This window comes from Protopterus annectens, chromosome 3.part1 (genome assembly GCF_019279795.1).
Source record: "Protopterus annectens isolate FY-2018-M chromosome 3.part1, PAN1.0, whole genome shotgun sequence".
Classification (NCBI taxonomy): Eukaryota; Metazoa; Chordata; order Ceratodontiformes; family Protopteridae; genus Protopterus; species Protopterus annectens.
In genome coordinates this window covers 1515468646-1515487222 of record NC_056732.1, presented here as the reverse complement: position 1 = coordinate 1515487222, position 18577 = coordinate 1515468646, and the positions used below count along the sequence as shown (strand labels likewise).

The window sequence follows — 18577 nt, the reverse complement described above, 5'->3', positions numbered from 1 at the left end:
AGCCTTTCTCAGAGGAGTACCTACCAAGGAAATTTTGGAGGCTGCAACTTGGAGTTCAGTGCACACCTTTACTAAGCATTACCACTTGCCTCTTTACTCTAAATCCAGAGCAGGATTTGCCACTGCAGTTCGGCAGGGCCTCATAGCCAATCCTAACTCTTTATAGACCAGCCACCCAACCTTAGCTTTGGGATTCTACCCAAGTGTAATGACTGCAGCAGTGTAACACGATGAACATAGTACAGTTTTGTACCTACCATAAATGTAGATGTTCGAGTGTTCACACTGCTGCAGTCCGGGTTACCCTCCCTCCATCCCCTCTGAACTAGCTGGACTTATCTATACATTTCTATCCTATACAACCTTTGTGGTGTATTTGCTTGTAACTGAAGGTATTGTTTTTATTTTATATGTATATTTTTTATTAGCAATATGTATTGCCTACCTACTTGGGGGCACCTGACATCTGAGGCAAGAAAAACTGAAGAAAATGGCGTTGGATGCATCTTATATACCCCTGGTGCACTGACATCAGGGAAGAAGCGACAGCAACTGACGCCGGACCAAGACTTTGGAACTCTGGCTGACTGCGGGACTGCCTGACGGCAGGATAAGCCTGCTAACAGCCTCTCTAACAGCTTTAGAGAGAGGTGTTGCCTGTTTGACTAATGAATCTGCCATGCAGCCAGGTTTAGGGTTTTGAGCTGACCATGCAGGATCTGATTGTTTTGCTGAGTCAGAAGGTGTGGAATTTCAGGCAAAATCCATGGTGGGCCTTGAGCTAAGTTCTTTAAGATTGGGTACCAGTGCTGGCGTGGCCAGTCTGGGGCAATCAGGATCATGTGTGTTTTTTCTTGTCTGGCTTTTAGGAGTACCTTTGAAATGGGAGGCAGTGGTGGGAAGGCATAAACTTTTAGGCTTTTCCAGCTGAACGAGAGAGCATCCACTTTCCATGCTTGTATGTGATAAGTCCTTATGCAGAATTTTTGTAGTTGGCAATTCAGTGGGGAGGCAAAAAGATCCATGTCTGGGCATCCCCATTTTGCGTTACCATGCTGAAGATTTGTAGATGCAATTTCCATTCGTGAGGGTCCATGATATTTCTGCTTAGATTGTCTGCCAGAGTATTTTTCTTTCCTGGCAGGAATTGTGTTTGCAGATGAACTTGATACGTTAGAGCTGTGTTCCACAAGGTCATGGCTTGCCTGCATAGGGGATAAGAATGAGTGCCCCCTTGCTTATTTATGTACCACATTACTGTGGTGTTGTCTGTCTTTAATAATAATTGTCCTGGATGTAGAAGGTCCTTGAAAGCTGTTAGGGCATTTTAAACAGCCAACATCTCTTTTTGATTGATGTGAAGCTGCATCTGGTCTGTGGTCCACTTGCCCTGAATGCCTTTTCCTGCCATGTGTGCTCCCCAGGCATAATCCAAAGCATCTGTTGTTAGAGTCTGCCTGGCTGTGGGTAGGGTAAAAGGCTGACCCTTGTTTAGGTGACATGCCTGTGCCCACCATCGAAACTCCTGTTGTAGGCAGGGAATCATTGGTATTACTGCTTCTAAACTGTGGGATTGTTGAGTCCAAACACTTTTTAGGTACCATTGTAATTTCCTCATATGCAGTCTGGCATATGGTATTAGTAGTATGCAGGATGCCATGAATCCCAGGGCCTGCAGAATTTTTCTTGCAGGGAGAGGGGACTTTTTTATCAGTAATTGAAAATATTGAGTTAGTTGAACTTGTTTGTCTGGCGTGAGATAAGCCATCTGGGCCGTTGTATTTAAGCTGGCACCCAGGAATATAATCTGTTGTGAGGGCACTAGTTTTGACTTCTTTTCATTTACTGTGTACCCTAGAGAAATTAGCAACCTTTTTACAAACGCCAGATGCTGTAGAAGAATGTCCTTTGTCTCTGCTTGAATGAGGCAGTCGTCCAGGTATGGATATATTTGAATTCTTTTTTGTCTGCAAAATGCAATTACTGGTGCCAGGCACTTTGTAAAGACCCAGGGCGCAGTAGATAAGCCAAAGGGCAGTGCAGAGAATTGGTAGTGCATTGTACCAGCTTTGAATCTGAGGTATCTTCTGCAATTTTGTCTGATAGGGACATGCAGGTATCCCTCTTTGAGGTCCAAAATAAGAAGCCAAGCCTTCCTGCCCAGCATGGGTAGAAGCTGCTTTAATGTCAACATTTTGAATTTCAGAATATCCAGGTAAGTATTTAGAATCGAAAGGTCTAGTATGGGCCTCCAGGCCTTGTCCTTTCTGGGGACCAGGAAAAGTCTTGAGTAAAATCCTTGTCCTTGTTCCTGTTGTGGTACTATTTGAATAGCTCTCATGTCCATGAGGGCTGAAATTTGTTTTTGTGCCTCTGCCCATTGATTTTGTGGCAGGTCTGGCATTCCTTTTAGCCTTGGTAAAGTATGAAAGTGGAACCTGTAACCTTGAGACACAATATTCAGAACCCATTTGTCTTGGGTGATTGTTTGCCAGTTTTGTGAAAAAAGTGCTAGTTTTCCCCCTAAGGGGGCTGCCAATAGGGAAGTGCTTGGTGTACGAAGGGGGTAATCATTGGGACTGTTTCCTGTAAGGTTGAGACTTGTCCTCACCTCCTTTTGGGGTTGAGGTGCCCCACTGTCATTGTCTGTTAGAGCCTTGGGGTTGAGATCTGCCTCTTGGGCATCTGTATCTGCCTCTGGAAAGGACCAATTCTTTGTTGGCCAATTTCTGCTAAATCGAGGTGGTTGTACCTGTAAGAAATCCTTGATTGTTTGCATAGATTTAGCTTTATCCTCCATTTTCTTTAACACCTCTTTTGCCTTAACACCAAACAAGGTATCATGCAATAAAGGAGCATCCAATAATTTTGCCTTAACATGATCAGGTAAACTCTGTTCTTTTAACCAAGCATGTCTTCGAATCACAGAACTTGTAACTGCGGCTCTACAAGAGGCCTCTAAAGAATCAAAACCACATTGCAGAGTATGTTTTCCCACCTGTTCAACTGCATGCAATAAATCCTGCATTTCTTTACAGTCAGGAGCTTCTGAGCTTGCAAGCATTTTCTGTTTTAACTGAACCATTAAATATTGTTGGTACTTAAGCATGTGAAACTGGCAATTTAAAGCCCTTACTGCTAAAGTTGCAGAAGTGTAAACCTTCTTCCCCTATCTATCCAAAGCTCTGGAATCTCTGTCAGAGGGTACTGGATTTTTTGCAATGGAAGCCTTAACCCCTTTTGAACCCTGGGAAATAGTTTCTGGATCAGCAGAAGGGTTTTTATAAATAAACTTGTGAGAGTCAGGGACTCTATAATACCTATCTGGCTTGGCTGGTGCAGGAGGCAAAGAATCAGGAGATAAGCTGGATTCAGAGAACACATCATCCACAATATCTAGCACAGGCTGAATAGCCAGGGGCCTGTGCTGAAGCAATAAAAGGAAATCCCTGAGCCTTTTCTTGGATTCTGAATAATCTTGACTTTCCCAATGGAAATGCTCCCTCGTGGTATGTAAAGTTTCCCCAAAAGAATAATCCCCAGGAGGAGAGGCTGAAGGGACAGATTCTTCAGCATCAGAGTCTTCATAGGGGGGGTAGAGAGTATCCCTGGTCTGAAGAGGAATCAGAGGAAATGGAAACCTGATCAGAGGAATCGTAGTCTGTATCCTGCCTAGGCTTTTCTCAGGAGGGGGATGGGAACCCCTGATTAGAGTAATGAGGTCTTCGGCCATTTTAAGCATCTGTTTCTTAGGCATGGAGGACTGTCCAGGAGAATGCTGTACTTGCTTCTTTTCTTTAATGGTACTTTTGTCTTTGCTTTAATGGTAAGTTGTGAAGGTCTAAAAACACCCTCAGAAGCCGATGCCTGCTCAGCGGCTCCGGACCCATCTGAGGGATTAGTTTCCGTAGGCCCAATACCTTGAGTTTCCAGAGGCCTATTTGTCTCCACGTGGGAGTTGGAGGCGGCCTGTGGCTCTGAGGTAGCGGGTGTCAGGGGCTGCGAAAGCACCTCACTGAGAACCGGCGACTGACCTAGAAGAGGTTTTGTCGTCTGTTTTGGACCTCGGATGCCTGTCTTTATCCTTGTCTTTGCATTTTTTCGGAATTGCGGTCGTCGGTTGATCCGACGGCATAGTATAATTGAACCTTCGGCCAAAGTAGTGCAAAGCAAAATCAAAACGTCTTTTTATAGTGCGTTTGTTAAATCTAGCACAAAACCGATAACTAGTGACGTCGTGATAGTGACGTCGTGATCAGGGCCTAGGCATGGAATACAGTAAGAGTGGAAGTCCTTATGAGGTACTTGCTTTCCACAAGAAATACAATTATTAACTTTTTCTGACATCGGTCTGAGGCAAGAAAAAAGTTTCCCCAACGGGGTACTTAGCTTTATTGCAGACTTCGGATCTGAAATTCGACTTCGAAAATCTCAGGAGTCAGCCGACCAGCACTTGCGAACTGCTTCTGCTTCGGGCACCGCGCGGCAAGAAAGACCGAAGAAAACGGTGTCGGATGCATCTTATATACCCCTGGCACACTGACGTCAGGGAAGAAGCAACAGCAACCGACACCGGACCAAGACTTTGGAACTCTGGCCGACTGCGGGACTGCCTGATGGCAGGATAACCCAAGTGTAATGACTGCAGCAGTGTAACACGATGAACATCTTGTCAGATTTCCTAAAGGGCTTAGTCCTATCCAGGTAGAATCTGAGCTGTCTGTGCACATCTGAAGAGTGCAGGATCCTTTACCCCTTATTTTGAGGTTTAGGGAAAAAGGTGGGCAGATGAATAGATTGGTTAAAACAAGCAAGCAAATACCTCATAAGGACTTCCACTCTTACTGTATTCCATGCCTAGGCCCTCGAGATCACATTAAATACAGGCAATCCAGGAACGAAACCAAAAAATCAATTTTACAAGAAAAAAACAATACTACTGTAATTTACAGACAGTAAATCAAAATAACCCTCAGAAGTTTTGGGCAAGTTTAAATAATCTACTACATCCTGGACAAACTTCAACCCCAATCCCTGCTGCTACCATTGATAAAACTCCTGAAGATGTTTCTGATAGTTTTAACCAATTCTTTACTGAGACAATTCAAGCCCTAGCTAGCCAACCACCTCCTAGCTCCCCTGGTCCTGAAAGTAGCACCCCTAGAAACCTACTTGTGTTCAGCTTCCAACCAGTCGCCACTTCACTTATCCGTACCTTGATCAAAAAATGAAAACCCACTACACTTTCTGCTGATCAACTCCCTGCAGAGTACCTACAAAAATCAGCTGACGCTATTGCTTACCCCGTCTCAATACTATTCAATCGAACCATAGTAGAAGCTAAAATTCCCACCATCTGGAAAATATCCTATGTAATCCCACTTCACAAAGGAGGCAGCTCTACTGAATTCTCCAATTATAGGCCAATAGCTATACTCTCTCCACTTGCAAAGATTATGGAAAAATGTATTCATAGACAACTCATGCACCACCTAATCCAAAATCGCCTTATGGCAGACACTCAGCATGGCTTCCGTCCTCATCACAGCACTACTTCAGCCCTCCTAGCCTTTACTAACACCATAAACCATAATCGCAACAATTGTTATATATCCTCAGCCCTCTTTTTGGATCTTTCCAAGGCATTCGATATGGTTGATCACAAACTTTTAATCCACACCCAGCAAACATTCTGTTTAGATACTGGAGCCCTCCAATGGTTTCAATCCTACCTGAATGGTCGACAGCAGGCTGTCCTCTGGCAGAACAAACTCTCTAACCTTCTACCTAACACCCTTGGAGTACCAGAAGGCTCTATACTAGGGCCCTTACTGTTCTCCATCTTCATTAACGACCTTTATACTGTCATTCCAAAAGTCAGCTGTATCCAATATGCTGATGACTCTACTCTGATTTGCTCAGCCACATCTCCAGTAGAGTTATGATCAGCTATCCAGACCACCTTTAATACAATAGAAAACTGGCTTTCTGAACATCGTCTGATCCTAAATCCCAAAAAAACTAAAATGCTGTTATTTTCACCAACACGAAGGTCTACCGCTTTCACCTTTACCATAAAATCAAATGATGGCACAATAATCTCCCCTGACCCATCTACAAAACTATTAGGTGTCATCATAGACAATAATCTAAAATTTGACCTACATGTTAACCAAACTATCAAAACCATCAATAAAAAACTAGGGTCACTTTGCAGAATAAAAGCCTTCCTAACCCCTCCAGCTAAAATTGCCATAGCTCGCTCTCACCTTCTTTCAACCCTTCTGTATGCATCCCCTCTACTCTCAAATTTAAACAAAACTGTCCTTAACAAACTCTCAATTTGCTACAACCACATTGCCAGGTTTGCCACTGGGCTGCCTTTTAGGACACATCATTGCATCAATCTAAATCAGCTTGGGTGGCTTGAACTACCCAGCCTAATCCAGTATAACCAACTGATTATGGCCTATAAAATCCTCTATAATCCAGACAATACTCCTGCACTTAAAAATATTATCACCCCCTATAACAATCCTAGACCGCTTCGATCCTCTAACAAACTACTAATTCAGACTAGCAAAATTAATAACACAGCCGATGATTCTCTCTTTGCAAACTCTGTAAGTAGATCCTGGAACTCTCTTCCAGCTGATATTACCTTACTTTCCACCTTAGGTCAATTTAAAACTAGACTCAAACAACATTTGTCACTTAACTGGCTATGTCAATGTATCAAGTCTGGCTAATTCCCTCTAGAATGTGTAAAAATCTGTTAACCAGTTTACTGTGTAATTTAATTTAATCCCGACTTGTGCTCAGGATTAACTGTAACCTGTTGAACTTGTTTAACTTGTTTACTTATATAATCTCGGTAAATAGTCTGTTTGTAATATGTAATGCTGGTATTATGTAATGCTGTATCTGCTTATCCTTGGAGCTTTTCTCTCTGGGCCTCTGCTAAAAATGGACATGCATCCAGTCAGACTATCCCGGTCAACAAATGTAAAATAAAAATAAAAAGATTGGTTGAGAGCCACACTGGACACCACTTTAGGCATGAAAGTTGGGTTAGTCCTGAGGGAGACACTGTCAGCATGAAAAATGATGAAGGGTTCCACAGTCATGAGTACTTGTAGCTTAGACACTCTTCTAGCTGAAGTGATGGCCAGAAGCAAGGCTGTTTTCCAAGAAAGGAATTTTAACTCTGCTGAAGCTGCAGGCTCAAAGGCGGGGGGGGGGGGGGGTTGCATGAGCTTTTCCAATACAAAGTTAAGGTCCTAAGCAGGGATAGGAGCTCTTATGTGTGTCCTTAAGTTGTTAGCCCTTATAAGGAACTGCTTGATGAGAGGGTGTGAAAAGAGAGGTGGCTCTGTGCTGTAATGAACAGAGATGGCAGATGCATGGACTTTAATAGAAGAGAAGGACAGGCCCCTGTTAAGTAGGTCCTGCTAGGTAATCCGAGATGAGAGGCAAGGAGGGTTGTGCTGGTTCAGCTCCTTTAGCCTGAATCCAGGAACAATACATTTTCCACTTGTCAGCATAGGATTTTCTAGTGCTGGGTCATCTGGCTTGACGTGTAATGTCCAGAACTTGCTTGCTTAGGCTGGCCACTGGAGGACAGGTCAAGGAATAAGCCAGGCTGCCAGGTTCAGGGTCTGCAATTGTGGAAGCAAGAACTCTCCCTTCTGTTGAGTCAGGAGAGTTGGAATCTGAGGGAGGTGTCATGGAGGCAACGGTGACAGACTGCACAGTAGTGGGTACCAGTGTTGGCGTGGCCAGTCTGGGGCAATCAGGATTGCCCTTGGTCTCTCCTCCCTTATTTTGAGTAATACCCTTATAAGAAGAGGTAGAGGGGGAAAATGCATGAGGTTTACCCATTGGAAGGATAGGGCATCCACTTTCCAGGCCTTGCTGTGAGGTTCCCTGGTGCAGAATTTGCTGAGCTGGTGGTTGTTGTGGGAGGCAAATAGGTCCACCTTTGGGGTACCCCATTTCTGGGTTATGAGGCTGAAGGTGTTGTGGTTTAATTGCCATTCATGTGGGTCTAAGAGATTTCTGCTTAAGTTGTCTGCCACAGAGTTTTGTGCTAGCAGGTGAATATGCATGGCTGAAGCCATGTCCCAAAGGATCAAGGGTAGCCTGCACAGTGGGTAAGAGTGGGTTCCTCCCTGCTTGTTGATGTACCACACCACTGTGGTGTTGTCTGTTTTGATTAGTAGAGGCCCCGGAGAGAGTAGGGGGTCTGAAAGCTGTCAGCGCGTGCTGAACAGCTAGCATCTCTTTTTGGTTGCTGTGCAGATGAATTTGATTTGGGCTCCAGTGGCCCTGAATGCACCTGTCGTTCAGGTGTGCACCCCAGGCATAGTCTGATGTTATCTGTGGTTAGGGTATGGACAGCGTGGAGTTGTGAAAAGGGAAGTCCCTTGTTGTGGTTGCATGCTGCTGCCCACCAAAGAAAATCTTTCCTAAGACAAGGTATCATAGGTATAATAGTTTCCAGGTCCTGAGAATGTTGACACCAATGGCTGTTTAAGTACTACTGAAGTTTGCTCATATGCAGTCTGGCATATGGAATTAGTAGAATGCAGGAGGCCATGAACCCTAGAGCTTGCAGGATTTTCCTTGCAGATAACTGGGTTCTTGTGGCCATTTGAAAGAAGTAGCCTGTCAGATAGCCTTGTTTTTCTGGAGTAAGGAATGCCATCTGGGATGCTGTATCCAGGCTTGCTCCCAGGAATACAATTTTCTGACTGGGGACTAGTTTGGACTTCTTTTCATTTGTAGTGTACCTCAATGAGGTCAGTAGGTCCTTTACAAATGTCAGGTGCTGCAACAGCTTTTCCTGACTGTCTGCCTGAATCGTCCAAGTAGGGGTAAATTTGAATATTTCTTTGTCTGCAAAAAGCAATGCCTGGAGCCAGGCATTTTGTGAAAACTCTGGGAGCAGTGGATAAGCCAAGGGGAAGTGCAGAGAACTGATAATGCATAGATCCTGCCCTGAAACGTAGATATTTCCTACAAGAGTCTCTGATTGGGATGTGCAGATAGACCTCTTTTAGGTCTAGGGTGGCTACCCAGGCATCTTTGGACAGCATTGGAAGAAGCTGCTGGAGGGTGAGCATTTTGAATTTTGGCACCACCAGGAAGGTGTTTAGAATGGATAGATCTATGATTGGGTGCCAGGTGCCCTCTTTTCTGGGTATAAGGAAAAGTCTGGAATAGAAACCTTGGCCTATCTGGTCTGCAGGAACAGGCTGAATTGCCCTCATGGACAGCAGGGAATGAACTTGGTTTTGTGCCTCTGCCCACTGGTTTGGAGGAAGAACTGGGAACCCTTTAGGGTTTGGCAGTGTGTGGAAATAAAATTTGTAACCCTGGGACGCTATGTTGAGGACCCATCGATCATTGGTGATGGAGGCCCAGTTTTTTACATGGGAGGCAAGTTTTAATCCTAGGGGCACAAGCAGGAGGGCAGAGGTAAGAGGTGGAGTTAAAAAGTCATTGTTAATTCTTTCCATAATGGGGTGGCTTAGCACTCCCTGTATTAGAAGTGGAGGTACTCCACTGCTTAGATCTCTGCATTCCCTGGGACTGCTGTCTGGGGGGGGGGGGGGTCTGCTTCCCCTAGGTCTAGTCTGAGGCGGCCTTGAGGGGGCTGGAAAGAACCAATGTTTTGAGGGGCAATGCCTACTGAATCTCGGAAGCTGGACTTGAAAAAAGTCTTTAACTGTCTGCACAGACTTAGCTTTTTCTTCCATATTTTTTAAAACCTCTTCTGCTGTGCCAAACAGATTGTCTTTGTTCAGTGGTGCGTCCAATAATTTTGATTTGACATAGTCTGGCAAGGTCTGTTCCTTAAGCCAAGCATGCCTTCTAAGTACAGAACCCATGACTGCTGCCCTATAGGATGCCTCTAGGGCATCAAACCCACATTGCAGGGTATGCTTAGTAACTTGGCTTGCAGAATGCATTAGCTTGTAATTCTTTATTTTCTCCACAGTCTGGAAAGGTAGATAACTTTTGTTTAATAAATTCCATAGTATGTTGCTGGTATTTCAGCATGTGGAACTGGCAATTTAATGCTCTAATGGCAAGAGTTGCAGAGGTGTGTATACTTTTTTTACCTCACCTGTCTAAAGCTCAGGAATCCCTGTCTGAAGGGGTGGGATTCTTACGTGTGGTTGCTTTTATTCCTTTAGGTCCTTGGGAGATGACCTCTGGGTCAGCAGTAGGATTTTTGAAAGAAATTTGTGTGTGTCAGGATTTTTGAAAGAAATTTGTGTGTGTCAGGGACTCTGTAATACCTGTCAGGTTTCCTGGAAGCAAGAGGTAGAGTATCAGGAGTTATACTGGATTCCATAAAAACATCATCCACAACATTTAGAACAGGAGGAATAGCTAAGGGTCTGTGCTGTGGTAAATCTAAAAATTCCCCGAGTCTCTTTTTGGACTGAGGATAATCCTGGCATTCCCAATGGAAATGCTCTCTCAAGGTATGTAGGGTTTCACCAAAAGAAAAATCCTCTGGAGGAGAGGCAGAAGGAATGGATTCCTGCGCATCTGAATCCTCATAAGCAGGTAAGTGCATGTCTTCATAATAAGAAACCTCAGAGTCGTCGAAATCTTGGTCAGAAAAAGCTGCTGGGGACAAGTCTCTTTTTCTTTTAACAAGGGTAGGCTGGCTTCCCCTAATCAGTATGATAAGGTCTTCCACCATTTTAAGAATTTGAGATTGAGGCATGGAAGAAGGTGCTTCAGCTTGGGTCGTCGTTTTTTTTAGGTTAGTTTGTACCCTGGGCCTTAGAAACTCGGTAGTTTTAGAAAGAACTGAAGACGTGAAAGAAGTCAATGGATTGTGCCAAACATCGGTAGTGCAAAGAAATTCCTCGGAAGCCGGTGCCAGCACAGCGGCTCCGGACCCATCCAAGGTAGAGACATACACAGGTTCCGTAGTCAAAGAAGAATCTCAAGGCATACCGGACTCCGAACGGGTCTTAGTAGCGGCCTGTGAATCCACAGAAGCGGGCATTAGAGGCTGTGAAAGCACCTGAGTACAGGCGAACTGGCAACTAGCTTAACAGAAGCGTCGTCAGCAGTTTTGGACTTGTGCGGTCTGTCTCTGTCTTTATCCTTACGTTTTTTCAGAACATTGGTAGTCGCATGGCTTACCGAAGCCATTTCAGAATACGATCGATAGCGAAAGTATTTAGCTATGATAAGGGCCCGACAATGTATAGTTCTGGCATTGAACAAAGCACAAAAGCGACAGCGAGGGACATTGTGGTCCGGGCCTAAACAGGTGACGCAGTAAGAATGGAAATCTCGGTGTGGTATTTAATTTTTATGACATCAGTTAGAGCAAGAAAAAAGGATCGCCAACGGGGTTACTTAGCTTCAGAAGACTTCAGCTTCAATTTCGGAAATGAAAACTCACGTAGTGGCCGACCGTCACTCATGCAAACTGCTTCTGGCTCCTCGGCAAGACAGACTGATGTAATGGCGCCAGCTGCCTGTTTTTATACCACTGTCGAACTGACGTCAGTCCTGGAGTGACAGCAACCGACACAGAAATACTAAGCCTCTGGTATTCGGGCTGACTGAGGGCTACCCCTGGCAGGATAACCAAAGTGTAATGACTGCAACAGTGTAACACAAGAACATCTGACTGATACGTTGTTTGTGTGTTTACTACTTTGCATAGTTAGGTGTGAATACAAAATACCTTCCAACATAAGTAAATGCAGTCCATTGCTGCATGTTTGAAGAATGTGTGTTGTACATGTTTTTTTTTCACTGTTTTAACTTCTAGCCTGGGTGCAGCCCTCACAGCATCAGGCATTACATTCCAGCATATACCCTGCTGTACTCTACTGCTTCAATCACAGCGATGTAAAATATAACGGACAACTAACTGGACTTTTGCCAAAACTACCTATTATGACCACTGTGTTTGGTTTCTTAGCTATTGCTGACTTCTTTTTTTGGATAAACAATGTCAAAAAAATTACCTCCATCTCTTGGAACTTTTTATTGGTAGAATAACATGTACTGGATGCCAAATTAATAATAATAATAATGATAACAATGCACTGCGGTATTACATGGCAACATGATAAAGACTATAAGTGAGGCATGATATACAGTGGATATAAAAGGTTTACTCACCCCTGTTAAAATACCAGGTTTTTGTGATATAAAAAATGAGACCATAACAAATAATTTCAACACTTTTTCCATCTTTAATGTGATCTATAACCTGTACAATTTAATTGAAAAACAAACAAATTTGTTAGGGGGAAAATATAAAAAATAAAAAACATACAATACACTGGTTGCATAAGTGTGCACACCCTTAAACTAATACTTCGCTGTGTGTGCAGCTATCCATCTTATCAACAGTACATCAATACCTAGTTGTACTAATTTATTGATCAGTGTTTTGTGCATGACCCTGTCAAATGCTGAAGTTAAATCTATATAAATCACATCACAGCACAATTTTTCATTAATAGCTGTTATTATACTGTTATAGAACACCATGTTACAGGTGGTAATAGATCTATTGTCAACATATACATGCTGATATATGGTTTCAAGTCCCAACCTATCCAGTTCTGACAATAACTTATCCAGTATTCCCTTCTCCATTATTTTTCCACAACATGAAAGTCGACTTAAGGGTCTATATGATTCTGGGTTTGTCCTACTCCCCTTTCCATTAAAGACAGGTTTAATAAGTGCATGTCTCCAATCTTGAGGAATCTTCCCATATTTATATGACCTAGTGAATAACAGATGTAATACTTGTATATAATTAAACCACATCCGATGTAACTAAAAACCACATCCGATGTAACTAAAAAAATGTTCCTTATGAGGATGAAAGTTAATAATTCCAACAGATGCCATGAATCCCTTAAATAAAATTATGTTTTTTTGAAAAATTAGATTTAATAGTTTACCTAAATAAATAGAAACTGCTTCTGTCTTACAGGCGGCTTCAATCAACCTTTAAAAATTCATACAATTTTAACTTTATACTGAGAAAACACTAGGTGCACACCACGGTGAAGTAAGTGAAACTTTAATAAACAGACATAAAAAGGCTACAAAACAATTAAACAGGCACAAAAGGTAAGCGCTTTCGCTACCTGCCAGTGCTCATGCCTGTCCATCAACGCATCACAAGGCCAGCATCCCATAGTTGTAGAGACACTAGAAATCACTGTACTTACCCTTCTTGTGTTAATCCATCAGCAGAAACCTATTTAAATCCCAGCCTCAGGCAAGTCACCTACTGCACTAAGGACTTGACATCAATGCTATTCTCTACCATGCAAGCTAGGGTACTGGCATGAGACCTACAGTCAGTCATTAAACGTGACCAGAATAATTTATTTTCTTATATTTTCCTTTAGGAGCACAGGTATACAATCAGCTTTAACTCAATAAAAATAACCCTGGAATCATGAAGACAGGGGACCATTTCTTCTTCAGGGTCATGCATGAAGCACCATGCTCTATACCTCCCATCCTCAAAGTAACAGCAGTCTAGATTGCTTAGTTCTCCACTTTCTGACAGCCAACAAAAACTTCATGCCATACTTTTTAATAACGGGTCACTTATATGACAAGACATATGCTGTCATTGCCACTGATTTATTCGAGTAGCATCTTTTAAGTGGTAATTCTGGTCCAGCATTTATTTATATCTGAAGTATACAACATCAGCTGATCCCTACATTTACTAGAAGATTCACCCTAACTTCTGAAAGACATTACTACCACAATTAATATGACTAGCCTGATTTGCACTGTATGGCTACTTTACACAGGATACTAGTACTAAACAGATCATTATGCCGTAAGGGTTTTTTTATTTATTATGATGTACCCACATTGCCACTTCCTTGAAATGTATGGGTGTGCAGTACCCTCAGTATACAATGTACATACTCCCACCAGTGCAGAACTATTCTACCAGCCTTTGTGTGCGCACAGACACAAGCTATCTTGTGGATTCACTTAAGGGCCACTGGACCTATGTTTTGTGCTGTCACCTCATTCTGGAACAGGCAGGCCAGCCATCAGGTGTTTGACAACCCAGTCCAGCTGACCCTCCTGCACCTGTGGCATTTACTTACAATGAATCACACATAAAGTTGTATGTTGATAGTTCACAATACCAACACTCAAATTAAGAGTAAAGAGATGGCAACGAAGCATGTTCTTCAAATATGTCTGGAAAAATAAAGTGTTAAGTGTCATACCCCAGAGATTAAGGAAGAATCCCATCCTCAAATGTATCAGATGAAATGATAACTAGAACATTAAGAATGATTACCACCACCAGCTCCTTAGGGCCTAGCATTATAACCAGATAAGCATTTTCTACTGTTTCTTACACATTCCTTACAACTGGGTATGTTTTAGAAGTAATGTTTCAAGCTATAGTGCTCCCTATTCAAAAGGGGGGGTACATCCACCTGATAGAAACTACAGACCAAAAAGCCTCACGTCTATTATCTGCAGACATATGCAGCATTTAAAATGTTAGCTTATCCTAAAAGTCTCTAGGGACCCTACATTGATAGACTCCAAACAATATGGGTTTGTTAACGGAAGATCCTCCTTACTTCATCTGATGGCATATTTTCAGTAAATATTACTGACACTGATGAGGGACTGGTTAAACTTGCTGCACAGTTAGATCCTGCATCATCATCATCATCATCTAACGCTGCCCCCCCCCCTCACGGTCACCGTACATAAATCTTTCAGTTCAACACTGACACTTATGTATATCAATTGTAAATAACTGACCAAAGGGGAAAGCCTTAATAAGAACAACAACTGGCTAACTACCACAAGCCTGCTGAAATGTCCAGTTGTGTCCGAGAAAGCACAGTGCTGGGACACTATTTAGTCTGTATTTCTTGGCTATATCTAGAGATAAGCAAAATTTGCTGACAAGTACAGACTGGACAACACAGTTGGGCACTAAGGCTGCAAAAATACTTCAAGATAGCTTAAACAAAAGAAACAATAAGAGACTGGGGTTTTGCATATGAATCCTTAAGGTGAAAGCAATAACCATGCAGAATATTATATTCATAAAGCAGCAGAAAGTATTCTAAGAACTAACTGAAGAACAACCCAGGAATAATTCCACTCAAACAGCTCAATCAGCTGAAATAATTTTATTGTCAAGCACTTTAGTTCCCAAACAGAAGAACTTCTTCAGAACAAAGAAAAAACTTTTTACACCAATTTAAAGAGATAATAAAACCAGTCACGTGACTATTAATGTCATTAATACCAATAAAGAATTAAAGCATCCGCAGACAAATTAAACTACCAAACTAAGTAAACTAAATACAAAATATAATGAAAAAAATGTAAACGTAAAACACAATTCAAAATGCTGAAGTGAACACACAACGAACGAGGAGCCACCAAGCTGGACAAACAATTCTTTAAGTCGTGCACCAAACCACTGTTTTATTACTGCAAGCTGGACAAACGATTCTTTAATTCGTGCACCAAACCACTGTTTTATTACTGCTATTGTTTGCTTCACTAGCAGTAATAAAACAGTGGTTTGGTGCACGACTTAAAGAATCGTTTGTCCAGCTTGGTGACTCCTCGTTCGTTGTGTGTTCACTTCAGTAGTTTGTGTATCTACAATTCAAAATGCATCATAATATTTCAACCTCAATAAAGAAATAATAGCACATGACTCATTTAAGCCTGGACTTCTCAAAGCAGCAAGAACTAGTTGCCATCTTAATTCACCCTTGTCAAGATGGGCATCTATGATATAAGCCTGAGCATCAGACCTAACCTGTTCCAATATTAAAAAAAATAAAAGAATATTCTGGATTTGATTCAATATGCTTATAAAGGGCATTAGTCTTTTTCTTGCTTCTAATATCAGTATAATGTTCATAAATATGTCTTTTAAAAACCCGAGACATTTTGCCCACGTAAAATACTGGACACGAAACACACTGAGATAGATACACCACATTACTAGAACAGCATGAAAAGCGCCCTTTTATAATATGTTTTTTGTTCCGTATATAACAATAATTGTTATATACGGGTGGGAGGTTGGCATAATGGTTAAGGTGTTTACCTTACAGACACAAGGTGCAGGGTTTGATTCTCACATGGGGTAACTGGATAGGCTTAAAATGGTCCACAAGGGCACTTAGCCTAGTACTAATCTACTAAACTATGTTAGTGTTAATCAAATAACATTGTGAGCACAAACCACATTTTTGTGTGTCATTATAAGATGATAAAATTGTTTGCCTAGTAGTACTGAACTTCTTCTCAAAAATATTTAAAAGAAAATTATGCTCTGTAATTTTTCTCTATGTAGCTAAGTTTTAAGGATAACTTTCAGGGCAGAGGCCTAGCTAGAGCGGACTCTGTACCAGTGCCCTTGACAGAGATTGAAAACTTCCTCAGGGGATCAGTTCCCCTACCCAGTGAATACATATATGAAATAAACTGACAGAATAACAATTATGCCATGACAAATTCACAAACATTACAAAGATGAAGATGATAGAATGCAAACATACCAGTCAAAAGGATACTTTGAAGATGCTGAGAGAATTTTTAGTGATCTAATGATGAACACTATTCTATACCGAATACATGGTACAGACAGAAGCAAAATCCATGGAAAGGTAAGAACTCCTGGAGGGATGCTGTGGTGAAGTGGCAGAAAAGCAAACATTGTCAAAAACAAAAAACAAGTTCATTATGGAGAAGTTCACCAATGCCTAACAACTCTCATCACCATTAAACTGTGAAGATACAGTACCCAAATGATGGTACCACTGAAAAAATAGTACTTAGAGCACAAACATACTGCAGAAGTATCAGTAAAAGCAAAATTTGAAAACCTTTTTTAATACTAGGTTGGTCTGATACTTCACAGAATAAGAACATGATTTCTCCTAGTAACAGTTGTACTCCTCAGTGACAAACGCACTTTGTTGCAGTGACAAACAAATGGCTGTCTAGTACCCACACAGGAGTCATGCATAAGGAACACATAATGGTCTGCGGATATTTCTCTATACCTAAGCAAGTTCCGCCTCGAGATAACAGGGTCTGTTTTCTGAACTGTTCTTAATGAAGTTCTTAATAAAGTCAGATTATATTTTCTTTTACCTTTCTAAACAGCACATAACACCAGAATAGATAGCAGCTGTTAAAATGCGCCACTGCTAGTCACACGGATAAATTGGTAAAACGTAATTTTTTTATTTCATTATCAAAATGGATGTCAGCCTGAGAACTGTACAGCAAGTCAGTATTCACCAGGAGGCGTTCATAAAACTGCAGCTTCATGTGGGTTCTGCATCAGTGGTATTCCTAGACTGTAATGAGAAAATGTTAGAAAGTTGGATAAAGCAAGCCTCTTACCTGGAGCTCAGGTGGACCTCCTTCATCCCGAATCAGTAAGAGGTAGCTCTGGCCATCCACCACAATCTCCTTCTTAAACCTTCCACCTATTAAACAAGACAAGATAGTTAATTCTGTTACTGCTATGCAGTTACAAATAATGTACCAGCATTACTTAAGTTTCATCTAGCAGTGTTTGTTTAAAACACCTGTATTAAATTATCACTTAAGACATAGGCACAACAAACACATTAATAGAAAATAACCATAGTAACAGTTTTGGATTTACATACATTACATGTTTTCTTTACAACAACACTCATTTAGGCCAACATTATATAAATTATTCAATTCTTGCTTTCCTTTAAATCTCATTCCTCTTCCTGAACATTACTTAATATATTTATATTATATTATATTATATGGGTCTATATTAGAACATCGACTTTTTAAAACGTCGAATGTTCTAATATCGACCCCTATTCAGCGAACGCTGACATCGAACATGCAGAACAGCAAATTTTTTCCAAGGGAAAGAATTCTCTGTTCCGACACATATTCACACAACACAAACATACCAAACAAACAGCAATCCACACACATACACCTAAAATCCTACATCTAACCCTACACTAAACTGTACACACGCCACTAGCTATCCACTTAACTTAACCCAAACCCTAAGGTCCGTCACTATCGCACACTCACCTCACCCACGCCCTAACCCTAACTCACCTACCCCGCCCTAACCCTCACATCCACAAAATCGCACACTTACCTGATCCACGTTCTAACCCTAACTCACCTACCCCGCGCCCTAACCCTCACCATCCACACAATGCACACTTACCTGATCCCGACCCGTAACTTTCCACCGCAGTGTTGAACATAGCGAACCCACTGGAACGGCCAACCAAATTCTTTCCCTAGGAAGAAATTCAGTGTTGTGCAGCTTCACTATTTTCAGCGTTCCCTGAATAGGGGTCGATATTAGAACATTTGAAGTTGTGAAACTTTGATGTTCTAATATAGATTCTATTATATTATATTATATTATAGGCATTACTAGCATAGCCAATTCAGGTCACATGCCCCAGCTCAAGAGAATCAGTTGCTCCCCCAATATTTCTGGCAGAATATTCCATAGGGA

At 41.7% G+C, this 18577-nt stretch overlaps 1 protein-coding gene across 2 annotated transcripts in view; it reads right to left on the bottom strand.

Annotated features, from left to right (window-relative positions):
* AGAP3 (ArfGAP with GTPase domain, ankyrin repeat and PH domain 3) overlaps nucleotides 1-18577 on the bottom strand; it is a 2466462-nt gene that overhangs the window by 1759594 nt on the left and 688291 nt on the right. For both annotated transcript variants that reach the window (XM_044067593.1, XM_044067592.1), the window contains exon 4: nucleotides 17449-17534. In XM_044067593.1, coding sequence (XP_043923528.1) covers nucleotides 17449-17534 — 86 coding nt within the window. The remainder of the gene's footprint in view (nucleotides 1-17448; nucleotides 17535-18577) is intronic.